Genomic DNA, 25,932 nt, shown 5'->3' with positions numbered 1-25,932 from the left:
TTTGGTTGGAACAGTGCTCTGTTTGTTCTGTTCAGTCACCCATAGCCAGGATCGGAATCACGAGCCGAGCTTTCTTGGGATTGGCTGTCCTGAGTTGTGTTTAATTCTTGTGTATTTAACAATGTTATGGTTCATAATGACGAAACTGAAGTATTTGATCGACAGTTTGTACAGCTTTTAACTGTTGCTTTACAGGCTGATTGGATGGGAATAAAGTCGGCCTTCACTCGCTCCATTGCTGACCTCTATTGGCCCCCAACCTCCCGACTCGTTGATTCAAAATCCTCACGGTCATTTACAAACCCGTCCGTGGCCTCCTCGCCTCCAACCGCCTCCTTTTGTAACCTCCTCCAGCCTGATATCCCCCTCGGTCTCTTACACTGGCCTCCTGCTCACGCCCCTCCCCTCCGTTCCATCACTTAAACAGATTATCTGGTCATTATCGCATTGCTGTTGGTGGGATCTTGCTGTGCGCAAATTGGCTGCCGCGTTTCCTACATTACGACAGTGCTTCAAAAAGTACTCCGTTGGCTGCAAAGCGCTTTGAACGTAGGAACAGGAGGAGGCCATTCAGCCCCTCGAGCTTGTTCCGCCGTTCAGTGAAATCATGGCTGATCTGTATCCTAACTCCATTTACTGTGGCGAGTGACTCACCTCCTGACTCCCCAAAGCCTTTCCACCATCTACAAGGCACAAGTCAGGAGTGTGATGGAATACTCTCCACTTGCCTGGATGAGTGCAGCTCCAACAACACTCAAGAAGCTCGACACCATCCAGGACAAAGCAGCCCGCTTGATTGGCACCCCATCCACCACCCTAAACATTCACTCCCTTCACCACCGGCGCACCGTGGCTGCAGTGTGGACCATCCACAGGATGCGCTGCAGCAACTCGCCAAGGCTTCTTCGACAGCACCTCCCAAACCCGCGACTGTTCCGTATCCCTTAATACCCTTGGCTAGCAAAAATCTGTCCATCTCAGATTTTAAATTTATTAATCGAGCCAGAATCTACTGCTTTTTTTAATGGGAGAGTTCCACACTTCGACCACCCTTTGTGCGAACAAGTGTCTCCTAACTTTTCTCCTGAATGGCCTGGCTCTGATTTTTAAGGTTATGTCACCTTGTCCTCGACTCTCTCGCCAGCGGAAAAAAAGTTTCTTTCTATCTACCCAATCAATTCCTTTCAAAATCCGAAAAAACCTCAATCAAATCACCCCCTTAACCTTCTATATTCCAGGGAATACAAGTCTTAGTTTAATAATAATCTAACTCTTGGAGCCCTGGTGTCTGATTCTGGTGAATCTGCGCTGCACTCCTTCCAAGGCCAGTATATACTTTCTAAGGTGCAGTGCCCAGAACTGCACAGAGCAGAACTGGCTTTGGGACGTCCTGAGGACTTGAAAGGCACTGTATAAATGCAAGTTCTTTCTTTCTTTCTACAGATGTCGGTTCAGTGGAAGGCTTGGCTTATCACAGGGCGTGGGATGCGCTGTATTGGACCAGCTACACAACGTCCACCATCACGCGTCACAGCGTGGACCAGAACCGCCAGGGAGCGTTCGAGCGAGAGACGGTGGTGACCATGTCGGGGGACGATCACCCGCGGGCGTTCGTACTGGATGAGTGCCTGAGGTAAAAGCCGCGATGCGTTTTAACACAAATACTAAAAGGTTGTTACGAGTGGCTGACGGTATGAGCAACCCCTCAGATAATGAAGCAGTCCGAGCCCGCATGCAGCAAGACCTGGACAACATCCAGGCTTGGGCTCATAAGTGGCAAGTAACATTCGTGCCAGACAAGTGCCAGGCAATGACCATATCCAACAAGAGTCTAACCACCTCCCTTTGACATTCAATGGCATTACCATTGCCGAATCCCCCACCATCAACATCCTGGGGGTCACCATTGACCAGAAACCTAACTGGACCAGCCATATAAATACTGTGGCTACAAGAGCAGGTCAGAGGCTGGGTATTCTGTGGTGAGTGACTCACCTCCTGACTCCCCAAAGCCTTTCCACCATCGACAAGGCACAAGTCAGGAGTGTGATGGAATACTCTCCACTTGCCTGGATGAGTGCAGCTCCAACAACATTCAAGAAGCTCGACGCCATCCAGGACAAAGCAGCCCGCTTGATTGGCACCCCATCCACCACCCTAAACATTCACTCCCTTCACCACCGGCGCACAGTGGCTGCAGTGTGCACCATCCACAGGATGCACTGCAGCAACTCGCCAAGGCTCCTTCGACAGCACCTCCCAAACCCGTGACCTCTACCACCTAGAAGGACAAGAGCAGCAGGTGCATGGGAACAACACCACCTGCATGTTCCCCTCCAAGTCACACACCATCCCGACTTGGAAATATATCGGCCGTTCCTTCATCGTCGCTGGGTCAAAATCCTGGAACTCCCTTCCTAACAGCACTGTGGGAGAACCTTCACCACACGGACTGCAGCGGTTCAAGAAGGCGGCTCACCACCACCTTCTCAAGGGCAATTAGGGATGGGCAATAAATGCTGGCCTCGCCAGCGACGCCCACATCCCACGAACGAATAAAAAAAAAGTAGTGTTTTTGTTGGACCAGTTCAGGAGAGCAGGTTCCTGGGACTTGGTGACCACGCTATCTCAAACTTCATTGTTTTTTTGCTGGATATTATGACAGGGTTTCGATAGGACAAACGTAGAGAAGATGTTTCCACTTGTGGGAGAGTCCAAAACTAAGGGGCCATAAATATAAGATCGACACTAATAAATCCAATCGGGAATTCAGGAGAAACTTCTTTACCCAGAGAGTGGTGAGAATGTGGAACTCGCTCCCACATGGAGTGGTTGAGGCGAATAACGGAGATGCATTTAAGGGGAAGCTGGATAAACACATGAGGGAGAAAGGAATAGAAGGATATGGTGATAGGGTGAGATGAAGTAGGGAGGGAGGAGGCTCGAGTGGAGCATAAACACCGGCACGGACCAGTTGGTCCTCTCACTTTCCGCCCTTTGTGAACTTCAGCTCAACCAAACCTCTGCTGCCCCGTATCCTAACTCGCACCGAGTCCCGTTCACCCATCAATCCCCCCTGTGCTCGCTGACCTACGATCCGGCAATGCCTCGATTTTAAAATTCTCATCCCTATTTTCAAATCCCCCCATGGCCTTCCCCCCCCCCACCACCCCCATCTCTGTAACCTCCTCCAGCCCCTACGACCCTCCGAGATCGCTGCGCTCCTCCAATTCTGGCCAATTGCCCATCCCCCGATTTCCATCGCTCCCGCCATTGGCGGCCGTGCCTTCAGCTGCCTGGGCCCTAAGCTCTTGAATTCCCTCCCTAAACCTCTCCGCCTCTCTCTCTCCTCCTTTTAAGACACTCCTTAAAACCTACCTCTTTGACCAACCTCTTTGGTCAACTGTCCCTAATATCTCCTTATGTGACTCGGTGTTAAATTTTGTTTGATTTACGCTCCCATGAAGCGCTTGGGGACGTTTTGCTACGTTAAAGGTGCTGTATAAATGCAACTTGTTGTTGAATGGCCTGTCTCTGTGCTGTAAAATTCTATGTGAGATGCAAGCCTTGCCTGTCTTTTCAAAGCTTGATGTTTTGGACCAATTGGAACGAGCAGCACCCCAGCATCATGAGGTCTACGCTGACCGGAGCCAACGTGTTTGTCATCATCGGCACGGAGATCCGCACACCCAATGGCCTGGCCATTGATCACCAAGCCGAGAAGCTCTACTTCTCAGATGCCACGCTGGACAAGATCGAGAGGTGTGAATACGATGGGACCAACAGACAGGTGAGCTGCTGACCACCTGGGAGAGGTGGGTGGGGTGGGGTGGGTGGGTGCAGGGGCGGAGAGTTGGAGCTGGCTCCAAGATCGACCCCCCCCCACCCCGGTCGACTGGACTGGAACTCATCGCTTGTCCGACATCTGAAGTTTCCTCTTGAAACCGAGGCGGGAGACATTGTGGGTCAGCAAGCGCAGGGTGGGTGATGGGTGGACGGGACTTCAAGAGTTATTCATTGTCTGCGAGGCACTTTGAGACATCCTGAGGGTGTGAAAGGCACTGTACGAATGTTTCTTTCTGCACACCTACCTCACTGAAGTTTCACATTCGAAATAAGGAGCAGGAGTGGGCCATTCGGCCCCTCGAGCCTGCTCCGCCATTCAATCGGATCATGGCTGATCTTCGACCTCAACTCCGCCTTCCCGCCCGATCCCCGTATCCCTCGATTCCCCTCGAGTCCAGAAATCTGTCTATCTCAGCCTTGAACATACTCAACGACTCCGCATCCTCAGACCTCTGGGGTAGAGAATTCCAAAGATAATCCACCATCCTTCTCTCCAACCCTTAGGTTATCTTGAAGTCGGAGCCTGTCCATTCCTTCGGGCTCGCAGTCTACGGCGACTACATATTCTGGACGGACTGGGTCCGTCGGGCGGTGCTGCGCGCGGACAAGTACACCGGAGGGGACCTGAGGGTGTTGCGAGCCGATATTCCGCAGCAGCCGATGGGCATCATTGCAGTGGCCAACGACACCAACAACTGTGAGTGGAGAAACGTGGAGCCCCGCCCGCCAGTAAGACGGGCTGCGGTCCACCGTACAGGAGCGAGCCGTTGCGGGAGCAGCGACAGCGCATAAATCACTCGCTCAACGTGCTAGTTGCTTCTTTAAAGCCCCTTTTTAAAGAGGAAGCGTTGATAGTTAGAATTACAGCGTAGAAACAGGCCATTCGGCCCAACTAGCCCATGCCTTCTGTTTATGCTCCAGACGAGCCTCCGCCCTCCCGACTTCATCTCACCCTATCAACATGTTCGTTTCACCCTCATGTGTTTATCCAGCTTCCCCTTAAATCCATCTACGCTATTCGCCTCAACCACTCCGTGTGGGAGCGAGTTCCACATTCTCACCGCTCTCTGGGTAAAGAAGATTCTTCTGAATTCCCTATAGGATTTAATAGTGACTATCTTATATTTATGGCCCCCTGGTTTTGGTCTCCCCCCCCCCCCCCCCCCCACAAGTAGCAACATCTTCTCTACGTCTACCCTATCGAACCCCTTCATAATTTTAAAGACCTCTATCAGGTCGCCCCTCAGCCTTCTCTTTTCCAGAGAAAAGAGCCCCAGCCTGTTCATCTTTCCTGATAGTTATATCCTCTCAGTTCTGATATCATCCTTTTTTGCACCTTCTCCAGTACCTCTACTCCTTTTGTAATATGGAGACCAGAACTGTGTACAGTGCTCCAAGTATGGCCTAACCAAGGTATATGGAGACCAGAACTATGCACAGTGCTCCAAGTGTGGTCTAACCAAGGTATATGGAGACCAGAACTGTGCACAGTGCTCCGAGTGTGGTCTAACCAAGGTATATGGAGAGCAGAACTGTGCACAGTGCTCCAAGTGTGGTCCAACCAAGGTATACGGAGATCAGAACTGTGCACAGTGCTCCAAGTGTGGTCTAACGAAGGGATATGGAGAGCAGAACTGTGCACAGTGCTCCAAGTGTGGTCCAACCAAGGTATACGGAGATCAGAACTGTGCACAGTGCTCCAAGTGTGGTCTAACCAAGGTATATGGAGACCAGAACTGTGCACAGTGCTCCAAGTGTGGTCTAACCAAGGTATATGGAGACCAGAACTGTGCACAGTGCTCCAAGTGTGGTCTAACCAAGGTATATGGAGACCAGAACTGTGCACAGTGCTCCAAGTGTGGTCTAACCAAGGGATATGGAGACCAGAACTGTGCACAGTGCTCCAAGTGTGGTCTAACCCAGGTATATGGAGACCAGAACTGTGCACAGTGCTCCAAGTGTGGTCTAACCAAGGGATATGGAGACCAGAACTGTGCACAGTGCTCCAAGTGTGGTCTCACCAAGGTATATGAAGACCAGAACTGTTCAGTGCTCCGAGTGTGGTCCAACCAAGGTATACGGAGATCAGAACTGTGCACAGTGCTCCAAGTGTGGTCTAACCAAGGGATATGGAGACCAGAACTGTTCAGTGCTCCGAGTGTGGTCTAACCGAGGTATACGGAGACCAGAACTCTGCACAGTGCTCTGAGTGTGGTCTAACCCAGGTTCGATACAAGTTTAAATTACCTTCTCTGCTTTTCATTTCTATCTTTCTAGAAATGAATCCCAAGTTTACATGGGCAGTTTCCATTATAAATGTGTACATGGGACTTTATAATGGAAATACGTAAAAAAAACAAAGGCAGAATTTATGACTTTACAGTTGGGGTTGAATTACGCCTGTGTACAATTATCCACACCCTCCAGCCCCCACTTTAGCTGAAGACTCCCGCTGTCCTACGCAACAGGCAATCGATGAAGAAGCCTGCTTGGCCAAGCGAGTTATATTTGCATGTAACGTACGGTGGAACCTCCATCACCCGCGCTCCCATTGTCCGCCTTCCCGATTGTCCAGCAGAATTTTCACGGGATAAAGTCACGCACAAGACGTGGCCTCACAGTCCTCCCTGCGAATTTTTTTTGTTGTTACCTGCATTGTCGTCTTTCACGTGCCCCAGGGAGTTAGGTGTTAAGAGCACATTTTGAGGGGGTCATTGCCGTTCCAGTTACCCACCAGTGGTCCCCACATTAATGGGGAGAGGGGGGGGTGCTAGGAACAGGAGGAGGCCATTCAGCCCCCTTGAGCCTGTTACACAGGAACAGCAGGAGGCCGTTCAGCCCCCTTGAGCCTGTTGCACAGGAACAGGAGGAGGCCGTTCAGCCCCCTTGAGCCTGTTACACAGGAACAGGGGGAGGCCCATTCAGCCCCTCGAGACTGTTACACAGGAACAGGAGGAGGTCCATTCAGCCCCCTCAAGCCTGTTACACAGGAACAGGGGGAGGCCCATTCAGCCCCTTGAGCCTGTTACACAGGAACAGGGGGAGGCCCATTCAGCCCCTCAAGCCTGTTACACAGGAACAGGAGGAGGCCGTTCAGCCCCCTTGAGCCTGTTACACAGGAACAGGAGGAGGCCGTTCAGCCCCTCGAGCCTGTTACACAGGAACATGAGGAGGCCATTCAGCCCCCTCGAACCTGTTACACAGGAACAGGAGGAGGCCATTCAGCCCCCTCGAGCCTGTTACACAGGAACAGGAGGAGGCCATTCAGCCCCTCGAGCCTGTTCCGCCTTTCAGTTAGATCATGGCTGATCTGTATCTTAACTCCATCTACCCTCCTTGGTTCCGTAACCCTTAATACCTAACAAAAATCTATCAATCTCAGTTTTGAAATTTTCAGTTGACCCCCAGCCTCAACAGCTTTTTGGGGAAGAGAGTTCCAGATTCCCACTCCCCTTTGTGTGAAGAAGTGCTTCCCGACATCACCCCTGAACGGCCCGGCTCTAATTTTAAGGTTCTGACCCCCCTTGTTCTGGACTCCCCCCACCAGAGGAAATAGTTTCTCTCTATCGACCCTATCCAATCCTTTAATCACCTTAAACCCCTCGATTAGATCACCCCTTAATCTTCTACACTCGAGGGAATACAAGCCTAGTCTGTGCAACCTGTCCTCGTAATTTAACCCCTTTTAGCCCCCCCCCCCGGTATCGTTCTGGTGAATCTGCTCTGCGCTCCCTCCAAGGCCAATATATCCTTCCTGAGGTGCGGTGCCCAGAATAATGGAGGTTCCACTGTCACGAGATAATTGCAGTTAAGACGAAGGCTATTTTAAGTACACACAACTAACTTTCTGTCTAACATTGTAGTCACCCATTTGTCTGCTCTTGTGTCCCTCTTCTTTACTCATTGCTGCACAAACGTGGTCTTCCAAACCAGTGCTCATATTGCCATGTTCAGCCTCTGCATGTTAATCATTGCTGACCATCAGGTATGTGCATGTTCTCATTCTGTTTAACCCTTTCAATAGAGCGTAAGGCTGGTTAGATTGAGAACGTGTGATGGGGGGGGGGGGGGGTGGGGATAATGCATGGGAACCTGTTATAAAATTCTCATCCTCCTGTTCAAATCCCTCAGTGGACCTCGCCCCCGCCCCCCTCCCCACCATTGGCCCTGCCTTCAGCCGTCTAGGTCCTGGGCTCTGGAATTCCCTCCCTAAACCCCTCCGCCTCTCTCTCCTCCTTTTAAGACACTCCTTAAAAACCTACCTCTTTGACCAAGCTTTTAGCCGCCTGTTCTAATATCTCCTTAGGCAGCTCGGTGTCAAATTTTACCTGATTTACGGCTCCTGTGAAGCGCTTTGAGGACATTTTACGTGTAAGGCGCTGTGTAAACGCACGGTGTTGAACCACACGACCGCGTTTCCCAGGGCCCTGAATGTTGTCGTCCCATCGGGGAGCATACTCTTCACAGAGTGATCGACACAGGGTAATGGGGGACAGGGGGCAAAAAAACTCAATCGTTGAAGAGACAGTTGAGGGGGGGAAACTGTAGGGTCTTTCTGGGTGGGATGAGCAGAATGGCCTCCCTCCTCTGTCGCTCATAATGTGAAATCTTTCCTTACGTCAGCTCACAGCTTTTTTTTTGCTTGGCAGGAGGAGTGGAGGGGAATGGTGCGGGGGGGGTGATTTGAAGGGAAAAAGTTGGTGAATTTTGTACCTTAATCTTCCTCCCTCCCTTTTTGTTTTAACCAAATTCAAGGCAAGCTATCCCCGTGCAAAGTCATGAATGGCGGTTGTCAGGACCTGTGCTTGCTGACCCCAGAGGGACGTGTGAACTGCTCCTGTCGCGGTGATCGGACGCTGCTGAACGACTTCACTTGTAGCGGTGAGTGTTTTTCGGATTACTGTCGCGCTCACCCCGTCGATTAGGGATGCCAACCCTGGTTGGACGTGTGCCTGGAGGTGTCATCCCGTAGAATGGTTACAGCGCAGAAGGAGGCCGTCCGGCACGTGCCTGCTCTCTGCAAGAGCAGTTCCAGCTAGTCCCACTCCCCCGCACTTCCGCCGTAGCCCTGACCTCCTACCTTCAACCGTCCCGTCCTTGGTCGCCCAACGCGTCCTATAATTGCATAGAATTACGTAGCGTATGCAGCACTGAAACAGGATTAACGTGGGCCCGGGGAGGACTCCCCTGCTCTTCTAAATAGTGACTGTGGGATCTTGTACGGACGTCCACCTGAGAGGGCCGACGGGGCCTCGGTTTAACGGCACCTCCGACGGTGCGGCGCTCCCTCTCCCTCGGCTCCGGCGGTGCGGCGCTCCCTCGGGCGCCGGCGCTCCGGCGGTGCGGCGCTCCCTCGGGCGCCGGCGGTGCGGCGCTCCCTCGGGCGCCGGCCCTCCGGCGGTGAGGCGCTCCCTCGGGCGCCGGCCCTCCGGCGGTGCGGCGCTCCCTCGGGCGCCGACCCTCCGGCGGTGCGGCGCTCCCTCGGTACTGTACTGAAAGCCTGGATTTGGTGTCCTAGCCTCTGGGACGAGGCTCGAGCCCACGACCTTCTGATTCAGAGGCGAGAGGGAGGGCTAGCCACGGCTGACACTCGATGTGTAAAGTTCAAAGGATTCATGTGATTCCGAACAGCTGGGAGATTGAGAGTCTGAGCAGAAGGCGCCATGTTCTGAGTCCTGCGGAGGAGGACGGGGGGTTGCAGTTGAGTGGCTTTGTGGGGGGAACACGCGCTTGTACAGGCATCGGATCGTGAAACACGACTATCGTGCGGCTGGGACTCGCTGTCCAGCCTCCACACTGCACGAATGGCCACTTGGCCCGGGAGCCTTTGATTGAGGTTTAAAATCAGAGCCAGGCCATTCAGGAGAAGAGTTAGGAAACACTTCTTCACACAAAGGGTGGTGGAAGTGTGGGACTCTCTCCCACAAAAAGCAGTAGACGCTCGCTCGATGAGGTCGATAGATTTTTGTTGGATAAGGGTATTGAAGGATACGGAGTTAAGATACAGATCAGCCAGGATCTCATTGAATGGCCGAACAGGGTCGAGGAGCTGACTGGCCTCCTCCTGTTCTGATGTAACAGGCTCGATAGGCTGAATGCACATAAGAACATAAGAAATAGGAGCAGGAGTAGGCCAATCGGCCCCTCGAGCCTGCTCCGCCATTCAATAAGATCATGGCTGATCTGATCCTCACCTCAAATTTAAATTCATGTCCAATTTCCTGCCCGCTCCCCGTAACCCCTAATTCCCTTTACTTCGAGGAAACTGTCTATTTCTGTTTTAAATTTATTCAATGATGTAGCTTCCACAGCTTCCCGGGGCAGCAAATTCCACAGACCTACCACCCTCTGAGTGAAGAAGTTTCCCCTCATCTCAGTTTTGAAAGAGCAGCCCCTTATTCTAAGATTATGCCCCCTAGTTCTAGTTTCACCCATCCTTGGGAACATCCTTACCGCATCCACCCGATCAAGCCCCTTCACAATCTGAGATGTTTCAATAAGATCGCCTCTCATTCTTCTGAACTCCAATGAGTAGAGTCCCAATCTACTCAACCTCTCCTCATACGTCCGCCCCCTCATCCCCGGGATTAACCGAGTGAACCTTCTTTGTACTGCCTCGAGAGCAAGTATGGACACCAAAACTGTCCCAGTCTCTGCAGAAGCCGGAGGCAAAAACTAATCTGAATCTTTCTGCACTCGACATCTGGTGGACACTGCGCTAACATCTCTCTCTCTCTCTCTCTCTCTCTCTCTCTCTCTCTCTCTCTCTCTCTCTCTCTCTCAGGCTTGAACTCGACCTGCAACATATACAACGAGTTTGAATGTGGGAACGGGGACTGCGTCAATTACAGTCTGACCTGTGACGGCGTGGCACACTGCAAGGACAAGTCTGACGAGAAGCAGTCCTACTGCAGTAAGTCGGCTCTCTGTTATCTTATTCGCGTAGAGTGTTTGATTTGTGGCGTTAACGGTCAAGACCCTTTTAAACCCCATAGTTCGGCCAAGCAGACAGACAGACTACTCTGAGACGCTGTTGAGTGACAGGCCAGTCTGGCACCTGAAAGAAAGAACTTGCATTTATACAGCGCCTTTCGTGACCTCAGGCCGTCCTAAAGCGCGTTACGGCCATTGAGGTACGTTTTGAAGTGCGGTCACTGTTGTAATGTCGGGAAACGCAGCAGCCAATTTGCGCACAGCAAGATCCCACAAACAGCGATGTGATAAGTGACAAGTTCTGTTTTAATGACCAGATAATCTTTTTTTTTAAAGTGATGATGTTGGTTGAGGGATAAATATCGGCCCCAGGACACCGGGGAGAACTCCCCCCCGCTCTTCTTCGAAACAGCGGCCGCGGGATCTTTTGCATCCACCTGTCCTCCGGGCCAGTATTTATCCCTCAACCAACACCCTTTATATTTTAAAAAAAAAACAGATGACCTGATCGTTTATCACGTTGCCGTTTGTGGGATCTCGCTGTGCGCAAATTGGCTGCCGCGTCTCCAAAAAAAAAAGCACTTAATTGGCTGTGAAGTGCTTTGGGCCGTCCGGAGGTGGTGAAAGGCATCGTGCAGATACAGGCGAGTCCGTTCTCCTTTTCGTGGTTATCAGTCGCCCACATGTGACGTGACTTCCATCCCGATCAAAAAAAAAGCTAAGCATTGATACACAGTGGGACCTCCGTTACCCGCGCTCCTGCTATCCCGGTATTCCAGGTATCTGCCAGACATTCCGCAGGGAAAAGCCTCGCGCTGAGAAGTTGTTACCCTTGCAGACTTTTCCTAGTTCCGGCTAACAAATAGCCACATGAGGAGATAGTGGGGACAGGTGACCTAAAGCTTGGTTAAGGAGCTAGGCTTTCCACAGGCTGCATGTCCCGTGTTTTAAGAGACCGCACCTGGAGTATTGTGTGCAGTTTTGGTATGTTTACCTAAGAAAGGATAGACTTGCCATAGAGGGAGTGCAGCGAAGGTTCACCAGACTGATCCCTGGGATGGCAGGACTGTCGTACGAGGAGAGATTGGGCCGACTCGGCCTGTATTCACTCGAGTTTAGAAGAATGAGAGGTGATCTCATTGAAACATATAAAATTCTGACAGACTGGATGCAGGGAGGGTGTTTCCCCTGGCTGGGAGGGTCCAGAACGAGGGGGGTCACAGTCTCAGGATACGGGGTAGGACATTTAGGACTGAGATGAGGAGAAATTTCTTCACTCAGAGGGCGGTGAACCTGTGGAATTCTCTACCACAGAAGGCAGTGGCGGCCGAGTCACTGAATATATTTAAGAAGGAGCTGGATAGATTTCTAGACACAAAAGGCATCAAGGGGCATGGGGAGAGAGCGGGAATATGGTATTGAGATAGAGGATCAGCCATGATCATATTGAATGGCGGAGCAGGCTCGAAGGGCCGAATGGCCTACTCCTGCTCCTATGTTTCTATGTTAAGTTGTAAACAGTCCTTGCTGCATTGAAGGCCGTCTGCACTTCGAAATTTGCGAGTGTCCCGTGGTTTCAGAGTGCCTCTGGTACCGTGGAAGCTACGTGGGTGTCCCACTAAGTGTCCGTCTTCTGCAGGAGTCCGTTCTTACAGGTTTTACTGTGTGCATGTTTTTCAGACAATCGAAAATGCAAGAAGGGCTACAAGCGATGTGTGAACGGCCGATGCCTCCCGATCACAAAGTGGTGCAACGGACTGGACGAATGTGGTGACAATTCTGACGAAGCCTTCTGCAACAGTGAGTGACGTTACATTTTACGTGGGGCCTCGTCACTTCCTCACAACGACGCCAGCGCTCCCTGGGCGCCGCCCCTCCGACGGCGCGGAGCTGCCCCTCCGACGGCGCGACGCTCCCTCAGTCCTGCTCTGGGAGCGTCAGCTTGAATTACGGGGCTCCAGTCTCTGGAGTGGGATTCGAACCCGCGACCTTCTGACTCGGAGGCGAGGGAGAGAGTGCGACCCACTGAGCCGCTTGAGGAAAGAGACTCGAAGGCTGCGGGGGAAGGGGCCGGTAAACGATATCGTCAGACCGCTGCGGTGGGGGAAAAGCCAGCAGAATGCCCTCCTGCACCTCCGCTCTGTATTGTAGCAGCTTGCCCTCACTCAGTCGGTATTTAATTTCACGTTGCAGAGACCTTGTGCACTGCTGACGAATTCCGATGCCGGGATGGCAGCTGCGTGGGAAATTCGACTCGGTGCAACCAGATTATCGACTGCAGAGATGCGTCGGATGAGATGAACTGCAGTGAGTAAAAGCTTGGAGAAGCTGGGATTGTTCTCCTTCGAGCCGAGAAGGCTCCGCGGGGGTGGGGGGTGGGGGGAGATTTAATCGAGGGGTTTTGATGGAGTAGATGGGGAGAAACTGTTTCAACTGGCAGGAGGGTCGGTAACCAGAGGACACAGATTTAAGGTAAATGGCAAAAAAAAAAAAACAGAAGTGAGATGAGGAGAAATGCAACGAGTTGTGATGATCTGGAACGCGCTGCCTGAAAGGGCGGTGGGAGCGGATTCAGTAATAACTTTCAAAAGGGAATTGGATAAATACTTAAAGGGGAGACAATTTTCAGGGCTTTGGGGAAGGAACAGCAGAGAAGGGAGTGGGACTAATTGGAGAACTCTTTCAAAAAGCCCGCGGAGATGGGCTCAATTTATTATTTACTCCTCTCAAAATCCCTTCAGAGTCCATGTTTGATTTATTCTGTTCTCTCTCCCCCCTTTTTCCTTTCTCCCCCCCCCCCCCCCCCCCCTCCCCCCGAAACTGTTGATCCTATCTTTAGAGATGGGGCACAAAGGCACGGTTTTCACGGGGAGACGGAGGGAGCAAAAAAAAAAGAAAGATGTGACTCCAGAATAACTCCCCCTGTCCCAGAAGGAGATGTTACAGAGATACACGTGGACAGATCAAATCTGCATGCGCGCAGAAGTGCCGATACAGTCCCTAACCGAGAGAGCATGGGGGATAAACTTGCACAACACAAGACCTGAATAGCTTAAGATTTTCCCAGAGGGGGCAGAATGTTTCGTGCGTGTTTTATTAAAAAAAACAGCAGGTCTCCCGTGGCAATTAGGAAGGCTTGTTGTCCTTTATTGCAGGGGGGGTTGGAGTACAAGAGTAACAAAGTCTTGCTACCGTTGTACAGGGCTTTGGTGAGACCACACATAGGAACAGGAGTAGGCCATTCAGCCCCTCGTGCCTGCTCCGCCATTTGATAAGATCATGGCTGATCTGTGTTCTAACTCCATATACCTGCCTTTGGCCCATATCCCTTAATACCTATGATTGCCAAAAAGCTATCTATCTCAGATTTAAATTTAGCAATTGAGCTAGTATCAATTGCCGTTTGCGGAAGAGAGTTCCAAACTTCTACCACCCTTTGTGTGTAGAAATGTTTTCTAATCTCGCTCCTGAAAGGTCTGGCTCTAATTTTTAGACTGTGCCCCCTACTCCTAGAATCCCCAACCAGCGGAAATAGTTTCTCTCTATCCACCCTATCTGTTCCCCTTAATATCTTATAAACTTCGATCAGGTCACCCTTTAACCTTCGAAACTCAAGAGAATACAACCCCAATTTGTGTAATCTCTCCTCGTAACTTAAGCCTTGAACACCGGGAGTACTGTGTACAGTTTTGGTCTCCTTATCTAAGGAAGGATATACTCGTACTAGAGGCGGTGCAACGAAGGTTCACTAGATTAATTCCTGGGATGAGAGGGTTGTCCTATGAGGAGATTGAGTAGAATGGGCCTATACTCTCTGGAGTTTCGAAGAATGAGAGGGGACCTCATTGAAACGTATAAAATCCTTAGAGGGCTTGACAATGTGGATGCTGAGAGGCTGGAGAGCCTCGAACTAGGGGGCGTAGTCTCAGGATAAGGGGTCGGCCATTTAGGACTGAGATGAGGAGGAATTTCTTCACTCAGAGGGTTGTGAATCTTTGGAATTCTCCACCCCAGAGGGCTGTGGATGCTGAGTCGTTGAGTATATTCAAGGCTGAGATAGACAGATTTTTGGACTCTAGGGGAATCGGGAGATATGTGGATCGGGCGGGAAAGTGGAGTTGAGGTCGAAGACCGTGGGCCTCTCTCTTAATCTCCTGAAACTTGCCAGTTGCCGATTTGCGGATTGGTAACGGCCTGCGTCGTTAACGGGCCGTTATTTTTTCACTGAAATATTCAGCGCGAAACGTTGACAAGTAAGTGACCTCTTCCCTTTTGTCCGCAGCTGCTATCACTGATTGTACTCACTACTTCAAACTGGGAGTGAAAGCTGAAACCTTCCAAAGGTGTGCGGAGACGTCGCTCTGCTACCTCCAGTCCTGGATTTGCGATGGTTCCAATGACTGTGGAGATTATTCCGATGAACAGAACTGCCCACGTAAATGCTTTTTGAAATTTATTTCATCTCACTCCCTCTCCTGAAGGCGCTGGCTCTTGCTGGGGTACGACTCTGAGTGTTAGTCACCCTCCAGTAACTCACTAAGTTTCCACGTAACTGAATTCCCTCGTCCCTGGCATCAGTCCGGTGTTCGCTGTGGCTCAGCGGGTAGTGCTTTCGTCTCCGAGTCAGAAGGTGGTGGGTTCAAGTCCCACTCCAGAGACTTAGCACATAATCCAGGCTGACACTCCAGTGCAGTGCTGAGGGAGCGCGGCACTGTCGGAGGGTCAGTGCTGAGGGAGCGCTGCACTGTCGGAGGGTCAGTACTGAGGGAGCGCCGCACTGTCGGAGGGTCAGCACTGAGGGAGCGCCGCACTGTTGGAGGGTCAGTACTGAGGGAGCGCTGCACTGTCGGAGGGTCGGTACTGAGGGAGCGCGGCACTGTCGGAGGGTCAGTGCTGAGGGAGCGCTGCACTGTCGGAGGGTCAGTGCTGAGGGAGCGCTGCACTGTCGGAGGGTCAGTACTGAGGGAGCGCCGCACTGTCGGAGGGTCAGCACTGAGGGAGCGCCGCACTGTTGGAGGGTCAGCACTGAGGGAGCGCTGCACTGTCGGAGGGTCGGTACTGAGGGAGCGCCGCACTGTCGGTGGTGCCGAGCTTCGGATGAGACGTTCAACCGAGGCCCCGTCCGCCCTCTAAGGGGGACGTAAAAGATCCCATGGCCATGATTTTGAAGAAGAGCAGGGGAGTTCTCCCCGGTGTCCTGGCCAACATTTATCCCTCAACAAACGCCACTTTTTAAAAAAAAACAGATGATCTGGTCATTATCACATTGCTGTGTGTGGGAGCTTGCTGTGCGCAAATTGGCTGAACGCCTTTGGTACATTTCCTACACTTCAAAAAAAAAAGTGCTTCATTGGGACGTCCTGAGGTTGTGAAAGGCGCTGTATAAATGCAAGTCTTTCTTTCTAAATCTCTTCTGCACCCTCTCGAAGGCCTGGACATCCTTCCTAAAGTGCGGTGCCCAGAATTGGACACAATACTCCAGCTGGGGCTTAACCAGTGATTTATAAACGGTTTAGCCTAACGTCCTTGCTCACGAGAGACATCGTACCAGGTTGCGTTTAATTATTTTTTCTTTAAACTGTTCCCAAGCAGACTTGTTTCAAACGGATACCGGGCCGGAGGCGGTTGAGAGTTAGTTGGTTGCGTCTCAATTGGAGCTTAACGTGAAACGCCTTATCGCCCGCTGTTTGATCGTATCTCGCCTGGACTGACGGAGCCGCTGTGGGCTTGATTCTGCGGAGCGCGGAGCTGCTGTCCAGCGTCATGAGGGGATTTTTAAAAAAAAACCACAGAGGGACCGTGCAGTGTAACAACAGCACTTGTTGTTCCACTTTCTGGGAACTGTTTTTGAATCCGTACCAGACCAGAGGAACAAAAGCCTCCTCTCTTTGGCTGCCCGTTGCGAATTCTGAATGAACTGGAGCTCGGGTCACCTCAGTTCAGTCCCCTGTTGCCCTTAATGCAGAAGTGGATGCAAGTTCATTTCGGGAGGCAGGGGTGGAAATTTTTTTTAAAAACTAATTGACTTTAAGAATTCTAATTGGTAGTGCAGCCCATGAAATCTAATAACTACTGTAACTAATGTTTAAACCAATACATTGCCACCGCAATCATGTGCCAGTGATGTACTGTGCGTCTTCGCAAATAAAACTAGAAATTTTAGGCCCCCTTCAGAGTTGAAGGTGCAGTGGGGGAAGGAGTCATTGTGGATAATTGCCCTGTAGCTTGCCCTGCTCTTGGTCCATTTGCGTTCTCCTAACCGACCTGGAGTCAAGGATGCCTCTGTACGTCCAGGCTCCTCGTCTCGCCCATTTCTCGCCAACTCCTGCTCTCATGGGCGCACACTGTTATTTCTCTCTCTCTCTCTCTCTCTCGCGCGCACATGCTCTGTCTCGCGGTTCCGCAGTTTAACGCCTAATCCGAAAGGCAGCATAGCCCCCTTCCCGACAGGGCTGGAGCGTCACCTGAGACGGATGGACTTGGGTGCCTGGAGCAGGACGCAAGCCCATAGCCTTCTGGCCCCAAGAGGCTGAGTGGGTAGCGCACTCTCACCTCTGAGTCAGAAGGTTATGGCTTCGAGCCGCACTCCAGAGACTTGAGCCCTTAATCCAGGCTGACGCTCCCAATGCAGTACTGAGGGAGGTGCTGCACTGTCGGAGGGTCAGTACTGAGGGAGGTGCTGCACTATCGGATGGTCAGTACTGAGGGAGCGCCGCACTGTGGGAGGGGCAGTACTGAGGGAGCGCCGCACTGTGGGAGGGGCAGTACTGAGGGAGCGCCGCACTGTGGGAGGGGCAGTACTGAGGGAGCGCCGCACTGTGGGAGGGGCAGTACTGAGGGAGCGCCGCACTGTGGGAGGGGCAGTACTGAGGGAGCGCCGCACTGTGGGAGGGGCAGTACTGAGGGAGCGCCGCACTGTGGGAGGGGCAGTACTGAGGGAGCGCCGCACTGTGGGAGGGGCAGTACTGAGGGAGCGCCGCACTGTGGGAGGGGCAGTACTGAGGGAGCGCCGCACTGTGGGAGGGGCAGTACTGAGGGAGTGCCGCACTGTGGGAGGGGCAGTACTGAGGGAGCGCCGCACTGTGGGAGGGGCAGTACTGAGGGAGCGCCGCACTGTGGGAGGGGCAGTACTGAGGGAGCGCCGCACTGTGGGAGGGTCAGTACAGAGGGAGCGCCGCACTGTGGGAGGGTCAGTACAGAGGGAGCGCCGCACTGTGGGAGGGTCAGTACAGAGGGAGCGCCGCACTGTGGGAGGGACAGTACTGAGGGAGCGCCGCACTGTGGGAGGGGCCATCTTTCGGATGTGACGTTAAACCGAGGCTCTGTCTGCCCTCTCAGGTGAGTGTAAAAGATCCCATGGCCACTATTTCGAAGAAGAGCAGGGGGGAGTTCTCCCCACTGTTCTGGGGCCAATATTTATCCCTCAACCAACCTCACTTTAAAAAAAAACTGAATATTTAGGACCTAAGCTCTGGGATTCCCTCCCTAAACCTCTCCGTCTCTCTCTCTCCTCCTTTAAGACGCTCCTTAAAACCTACCTCTTTGACCAAGCTTTTGGTCACCTGTCCCTAATATCTCCTTATGTGGCTCGGTGTCAATTTTTTGTCTGATTTACGCTCCTGGGAAGCGCCTTGGGGACGTTTAACTGCGTTAAAGGCGCTGTAAATAAATGCCAGTTGTTAACAGTCGGCTGCAGGAGGTAGGATCTTTTGAGGGGGGAGGGGGGTGTGGGGCGACGAAGGTCTCGGGCCGGGTACGTAGCTCGGGGTTCCCTTTCGTAATTGTGTGCTTGTTACTATTTCCAGAGCTGAGGAAATCCAAGTGCAACGCGAACTACTTCACCTGCTCCAGCGGGCGCTGTATCCCTGCCACTTGGGTGTGCGATATGGAACACGACTGTGAGAAGGGAGAAGACGAGACCCATTGTGGTGAGAGTGCCTTCACGCCTTCTCAGAGTGCAAGTTTATTCCCTCCTCCCCACTCCGACGCACACATTGGATGCTCGCTCCGCTGCATAACCAGTGTTGTCCAATGCGTCAGCGGCATGTGGCTGGTTGGGGCCCCGGGTGGGGCTGTTTTGGGGGTGTCACCATTGAGCAGAGACTTAACTGGACCAGCCACATAAGTACAGTGGCTGCAAGAGCAGGTCAGAGGCTGGGTATTCTGCCTCAGCTCCTGACTCCTCAAAGCCTTTCCACCATCTGCACGGCACAAGTCAGGAGTGTGATGGAATACTCTCCACTTGCCTGGATGAGCGCAGCTCCAAGAACACTCAAGAAGCTCGACACCATCCAGGACAAAGCAGCCCGCTTGATTGGCACCCCATCCACCACCCTAAACATTCACTCCCTTCACCACCGGCGCACCGTGGCTGCAGCGTGCACCATCCACAGGATGCACTGCAGCAACTCGCCAAGGCTTCTTCGACAGCACCTCCCAAACCCGCGACCTCTACCACCTAGAAGGACAAGGGCAGCAGGCACATGGGGACAACACCACCTGCACGTTCCCCTCCGAGTCACACACCATCCCGACTTGGAAATATATCGGCCGTTCCTTCATCGCCGCTGGGTCAAAATCCTGGAACTCCCTTCCTAACAGCACTGTGGGAGACCCTTCACCACACGGACTGCAGCGGTTCAAGAAGGCGGCTCACCACCACCTTCTCAAGGGCAATTAGGGATGGGCGATAAATGCCAGCGACGCCCACATCCCATGAATGAATGAATAATATATTTTTAAAAAAGGTGGGGCTGGACGGGGACCCAGGTGCAGTTGATCAATAACTGGACAGCGTCGTTGGGGCATCTGATCTCAATACTCATTCGCACGGTAACCTTGCTGTGCGTTTGTTGCTGAAATAGTAAGGGGGGAGCAGCAGGGTGTGCGAGCGTTTTTATCGTCGTTGGGGCAGCTTTGCTTCCTTGGTTGCTGACTGCTGGTTGATGCTCGTACGTAAATATACACACGCACGTGAAGTACATTTCCCCGTATTGTGTAAATGTGTTAATTTACTGTGGCTGAAACTGTGTCGCTGTAGCCGCACCTGTAGCTGGGTCAGCGACACCTGGCAGACAGCACTGCTCCGCGCGCCGGGCAGTGTTAACGGTTCTGGAGCCGCGGAGACCGCGTTCCGTCGTCCAGCCCCTTTTATTCAGTGAAAACCGTAATCGTTTGGCTTCGGTGAAGGTTGCTTGGATTGTACTGTCGTTTAGGAACAGGAGGAGGCCGTTCAGCCCCCTCGAGCCTGTTCCGCCATTCAATTAGATCGTGCTCCGCCATTCAATTAGATCGTGCCTGATCTGTATCTTAACTCCATTTACCCGCCTTAGTTCCGTAACTCTTAATACCCAACAAAAAATCTATCAATCTCAGTTTTGAAATTTCCAATTGACCCCCAGCTTTTTGGGGGAGAGTGTTCCAAATTTCCACTATCCTTCGTGTGAAGAAGTGCTTCCTGAAATCACCCCTGAATGACCCGGCTCTAATTTTAAGGTTATGCCCCCCCCCTTGTTCTGGACTCCCCCCACCAGAGGAAATAGTTTCCCTCTATCGACCCTATCGAATTCTTTAATCATCTTAAACCCCTCGATTAGATCACCCCTTAATCTTCTACACTCGAGGGAATACAAGCCCAGTCTGTGCAACCTGTCCTCGTAATTTAACCCCTTTTAGCCCCCACCCGGGTATCGTTCTGGTGAATCTGCGCTGCACCCCCTCCAAGGCCAATATATCCTTCCTGAGGTGCGGTGCCCAGAACTGGACGCAGTCTCTCCAGATGGGGTCTGACCAGGGGTTCTGTATAACTGAAGCATCACCTTCGCCCCTTTTGCATTCTGGCCCCTGCAAGGCAGCGGGAGGTGGAACGGTTAGAGAAATGCGGTTAACGGTTCACTCGCTTCTGCCTCTGCCAGATACGTTCTGCAGCGACTCGGAGTTCGAGTGCGACAATCACCGGTGCATCAGCAAACGCTGGCTCTGTGACGGGGCGGACGACTGTGGAGACGGGACGGACGAGGACAGTCGGTGCTGTGAGTATCCTTCCTAACCCGGTTGTCGAATGTGCGGAGGAGCCCGTGTAGTTAGGTGGCTCGGTGGGCAGCACTCTCGCCTCTGAGTCCGAAGGTCGTGGGTTCGAGCCCCCGTAATCGAGGCTGACTGGCAGTACTGAGGGATCGCTGCATTGTCGGAGGGGCAGTACTGAGGGATCGCTGCATTGTCGGAGGGGCAGTACTGAGGGAGCGCTGCATTGTCGGAGGGGCAGTACTGAGGGATCGCTGCATTGTCGGAGGGGCAGTACTGAGGGAGCGCCGCGCTGTCGGAGGGGCAGTCCTGAGGGAGCGCTGCGCTGTCGGAGGGTCAGTGCTGAGGGAGCGCCGCGCTGTCGGAGGGTCAGTACTGAGGGAGCGCCGCACTGTCGGAGGGTCAGTACTGAGGGAGCGCCGCGCTGTCTGAGGGTCAGTACTGAGGGAGCGCCGCGCTGTCGGAGGGTCAGTACTGAGGGAGCGCCGCGCTGTCGGAGGGTCAGTACTGAGGGAGCGCCGCGCTGTCGGAGGGTCAGTACTGAGGGAGCGCCGCGCTGTCGGAGGGTCAGTACTGAGGGAGCGCCGCACTGTCGGAGGGGCAGTACTGAGGGAGCGCCGCACTGTCGGAGGGGCAGTACTGAGGGAGCGCCGCACTGTCGGAGGGGCAGTACTGAGGGAGCGCCGCACTGTCGGAGGGGCAGTACTGAGGGAGCGCCGCACTGTCGGAGGGTCAGTACTGAGGGAGCGCCGCACTGTCGGAGGGGCAGTACTGAGGGAGCGCCGCACTGTCGGAGGGGCAGTACTGAGGGAGCGCTGCGCTGTCGGGGGGTCAGTACTGAGGGAACGCCGCGCTGTCGGAGGGTCAGTGCTGAGGGAGCACTGCGCTGTCGGAGGTGCCGTCTTTCGGATGAGTCGTTAAACCGAGGCCCCGTCTGCCCTCTCAGGTGGACGTAAAAGAAGAAAAGCAGAGGAGTTCTCCATGGTGTCCTGGCCAATATTTATCTCTGTATCTATCGAATCGTTTTATCATTTTAAAATCCTCGATGAAATCACCCCTCACTCTAGCGCCTATGATGTTTGTACAGGTTAATGCTTTGGGCATCAGCCTCTCGGAAGCATTTAACCCACCTCTTCTCTCGCACACTGTGCGTTCTGGATTTCCAGCATTCTCAGCTTTTAACTTTTTCGCCTCGAGCCTATTTAAGTCTACATTGCTGACCTGATTTGTGTTTTGTTTTTACTGTCAGGAGAGATTGAACAGGCTGGGGGCTCTTTTCTCTAGAAAAGGGAGGGGTAACCTGATCGATGTCTTTAAAATTATGAAAGGGTTCGATAGGGTAGACGTAGAGATGATGTTTCCACTTGTGGGGGAGACCCAAACTAGGGGGCCATAAATATAAGATAGTCACTAATAAATCCAATCGGGAATTCAGGAGAAACTTCTTTACCCAGAGAGCGGTGAGAATGTGGAACTCACTCCCACATGGAGTGGTCGAGGGGAATAGCGGAGATGGATTTCAGGGGAAGCTGGATAAACACATGAGGGAGAAAGGAATAGAAGGATATGTTGATAGGGTGAGATGAAGTAGGGAGGGAGGAGGCTCGTGTGGAGCATAAACGCCGGCACGGACCAGTTGGGCCGAATGGCCTGTTCCTGTGCGGTAAAATTCGATGTAATTCTACATGTTTTTTTTTTGACAGATGAGGTGAATTGCTCCCCCAGGTCGCTGAAGTGCCCCGGAACTCATATGTGCGTGCCGGAGGCTTGGATGTGTGACGGCGACAAGGACTGCCCGGATGGTTCCGACGAAAGCGTCAGTGCCGGCTGTGGTAGGTGGCGGTGACCAATAAAAGGAAGTTCCCCGATTTTAGTTCAACGGATTCCCGATCTCCCCATCCCCTTGCCGATTAGTGTTGCGGCTGCGAGTCCAAATCGAGCCGTTGAATTGTTTTATTGATATATTTATTCCTCGGGTTGCGGGCGAGGCCGGCATTTACTGCCCATCACCCTGGTCGCCCCTTGAGAAGGTGGTGGTGAGCCGCCGCCTTGAACCGCTGCAGTCCGCGTGGTGAAGGGGCTCCCACGGCGCTGTTAGTTCCAGGATTCGGACCCTGCGACGATGAAGGAACGGCCGATATATGTCCCAAGTTGTGTGCGTGTGCGCGCGTGTGTGTGTGAGAGAGAGAGAGACTCGGAGGGGGAACTTGAAGGTGGTGCTGTTCCCATGTGCCTGCTGCCCTTGTCCTTCTCGGTGGTGGAGGTCGCGGGTTTGGGAGGTGTTGTCGAAGAAGCCTTGGCGAGTTGCTGCAGTGCATCCTGTGGATGGTGCACGCTGCTTGGCAGCTTGCCGTGTGCGCAAATTAGCCGCTGCGTCTCCCTACGTTACGACAGTGACTACGCTTTGTGATGTCCTCGGGGTGAAAGGCGCCAGATAAATGCAAGTTCTTTCTTTCTTTAAGTCTTATTTTTTTCTCTCTCTCTTGCACCAGTGTACAACAACACCTGTGGAGACGGGGAGTTCATGTGCCAGAACAGGCATTGCATACCGAAACATTTTGTGTGCGATCACGACAACGACTGTGGAGACGGGTCGGACGAATCGCCCGAGTGTGGTGAGTGAATCGTGGAATCTAATGGCGCAGGGGGAGGCCATTTGTCCCATCGTGCCTGTGCCGGCTCTTTTGAAAGAGCTGTCCAATTAGTCCCACTCCTCCTGCTCTTTCCCCGTAGCCCTGTAATTTTTCCCCTACGAGTATTTATCCGATTCTTTCTTTTGAAAGTTAGGATTGAATCTGCTTCCACAGCGCGTTCCAGATCGCAACAACTCGCTGAACGCAATATGTCCCTTAGGATATCATGACTTTGGAGAGGGCGCAGAGGAGATTTACCAGAACGGTCCCAGGGATGAGGGACTTCAGTGATGCGGAGAGACTGGAGAAGCTGGGATTGTTCTCCTTGGAGCAGAGAAGGTTAAGGGGGGAGATTTAATCCAGGCGCTCAAAATCATGAAGGGTTTTGATAGAGTAGGTAGGGAGAAACTGGCGAGGGGGTCGACAACTGGAGGGCACAGATTTAAGATAATTGGTGAAAGAACCAGAGGGAGGGGGAGATGAGGAGAATGTTTTTACGCAGCGAGTTGTTCTGATCCGGAACGCGTTGCCTGAAAGGGCGGTGGAAGCAGATTCAATAATAACTTGGCCAGAACATTGAATACAGGAGTTGGGATGCCTTGTTGAAGTTGTACAAGTCATTAGTAAGGCCACACTTGGAATACTGTGTACAGTTCTGGTCACCCTATTATAGAAAGGATATTAAACTAGAAAGAGTGCAGAAAAGATTTACGAGGATGCTACCGGGACTTGATGGTTTGACTTATAGGGAGAGGTTAGATAGACTGGGACTTTTTTCCCTGGAGAGTAGGAGGTTAAGGGGTGATCTTATAGAAGTCTATAAAATAATGAGGGGCATCGATAAGGTAGATAGTCAAAATCTTTTCCCAAAGGTAGGGGAGTCTATAACGAGGGGGCATAGATTTAAGGTGAGAGGGGAGAGATACAAAAGGGTCCAGAGGGGCAATTTTTTCACTCAAAGGGTGGTGAGTGTCTGGAACGAGCTGCCAGAGGCAGTAGTAGAGGCGGGTACAATTTTGTCTTTTAAAAAGCATTTGGACAGTTACATGGGTGAGATGGGTATCGAGGGATAAATACTTGAAGGCCTCCTCCTGTGTGCCCTTCTGATCCTAACAAAGCAGCCTGCGTTCCTGATAATACCACCCCGCCTTCACCGGCGTCAATCTTTTCTTCTTGCAGAGTATCCGACCTGCAGTCCCAACGAGTTCCGCTGCGCCAATGGCAGGTGCCTGATCAACAACAACTGGGAGTGTGACGGGGAGTTTGATTGTCACGACTTGTCCGATGAGGCGCCCAGAAATCCACGCTGCACCGGCTCTGGTGAGTGTTAAATGCGTCGACTCTTGAAACCTGCAACTCACGGGGCACGTTCGGGGACGTCCTTTATTCGCAGATGTCCTTATTTTCAAATTGGACATTGATTCTCAGGAGAATGGGGGCTCTTTACCCAGCATCATCTGTGGCTCATATATATATATATATATATATATATATATATCTGTATCTGTCTGTCTCTCTCTCTCTCCCTCTCCCTCTCGCTCTCTTCCCCCCCACCCCTCCGCGTCAGAAGGTCGTGAGTTCGAGCTCCACTCCAGAGACTTGTGCCCGCAATCCTGGCCGACACTCCCAGTGCAGTACTGAGGGAGCGCTGCACTGTCGGAGGGGCGGTACTGAGGGAGTGCTGCACTGTTGGAGGGTCAGTACTGAGGGAGTGCTGCACTGTCGCAGGGTCAGTACTGAGGGAGCGCCACACTGTCGGAGGGTCAGTACTGAGGGAGCGCCGCACTGTCGGAGGGCCAGTACTGAGGGTGCGCTGTACTGAGGGAGCGCCGCACTGTCGGAGGGCCAGTACTGAGGGTGCGCTGCACAGTCGGAGGGTCTGTACTGAGGGAGTGCTGCACAGTTGGAGGGTCAGTACTGAGGGAGCGCTGCACTGTCGGAGGGGCGGTACTGAGGGAGCGCTGCACTGTCTGAGGGGCGGTACTGAGGGAGCGCTGTACAGTCAGCGGGCCAGTACTGAGGGAGCGCTGCAATGTCGGAGGGTCAGTACTGAGGGAGCGCTGCACAGTTCGAGGGTCAGTACTGAGGGAGCGCTGCACTGTCAGAGGGCCAGTACTGAGGGAGCGCTGCACTGTCGGAGGGGCGGTACTGAGGGAGTGCTGCACTGTCGGAGGGTCGGTACTGAGGGAGCGCTGCACTGTCGCAGGGTCAGTACTGAGGGAGCACCGCACTGTCGGAGGGTCAGTACTGAGGGAGCACCGCACTGTCGGAGGGTCAGTACTGAGGGAGCGCTGCACTGTCGGAGGGGCGGTACTGAGGGAGCGCTGCACTGTCGCAGGGCCTGTACTGAGGGAGCGCCACACTGTCGGAGGGTCAGTACTGAGGGAGCGCCGCACTGTCGGAGGGTCAGTACTGAGGGAGCGCCGCACTGTCGGAGGGTCAGTACTGAGGGAGCGCCGCACTGTCGGAGGGCCAGTACTGAGGGAGTGTTGCACAG

At 52.9% G+C, this 25,932-nt stretch overlaps 1 protein-coding gene across 1 annotated transcript in view; it reads left to right on the top strand.

Moving 5' to 3' along the window:
* The window catches only part of LOC137306880 (low-density lipoprotein receptor-related protein 1-like), a 252,054-nt gene that overhangs the window by 148,367 nt on the left and 77,755 nt on the right, over positions 1-25,932 (top strand). Inside the window, 13 exon segments of the mRNA XM_067976269.1 lie at positions 1,444-1,633; positions 3,586-3,790; positions 4,351-4,543; positions 8,602-8,727; positions 10,631-10,759; positions 12,460-12,579; positions 12,973-13,086; positions 15,062-15,214; positions 18,585-18,707; positions 20,694-20,810; positions 22,506-22,634; positions 23,295-23,417; positions 24,615-24,755. Of these exon segments, the coding sequence (XP_067832370.1) occupies positions 1,444-1,633; positions 3,586-3,790; positions 4,351-4,543; positions 8,602-8,727; positions 10,631-10,759; positions 12,460-12,579; positions 12,973-13,086; positions 15,062-15,214; positions 18,585-18,707; positions 20,694-20,810; positions 22,506-22,634; positions 23,295-23,417; positions 24,615-24,755 (1,863 nt within the window).

This window comes from Heptranchias perlo, chromosome X (genome assembly GCF_035084215.1).
Source record: "Heptranchias perlo isolate sHepPer1 chromosome X, sHepPer1.hap1, whole genome shotgun sequence".
NCBI lineage: Eukaryota > Metazoa > Chordata > Chondrichthyes > Hexanchiformes > Hexanchidae > Heptranchias > Heptranchias perlo.
Note: the sequence above shows the minus strand (reverse complement) of the source record. Positions and strands in the feature narration are given on the sequence as shown.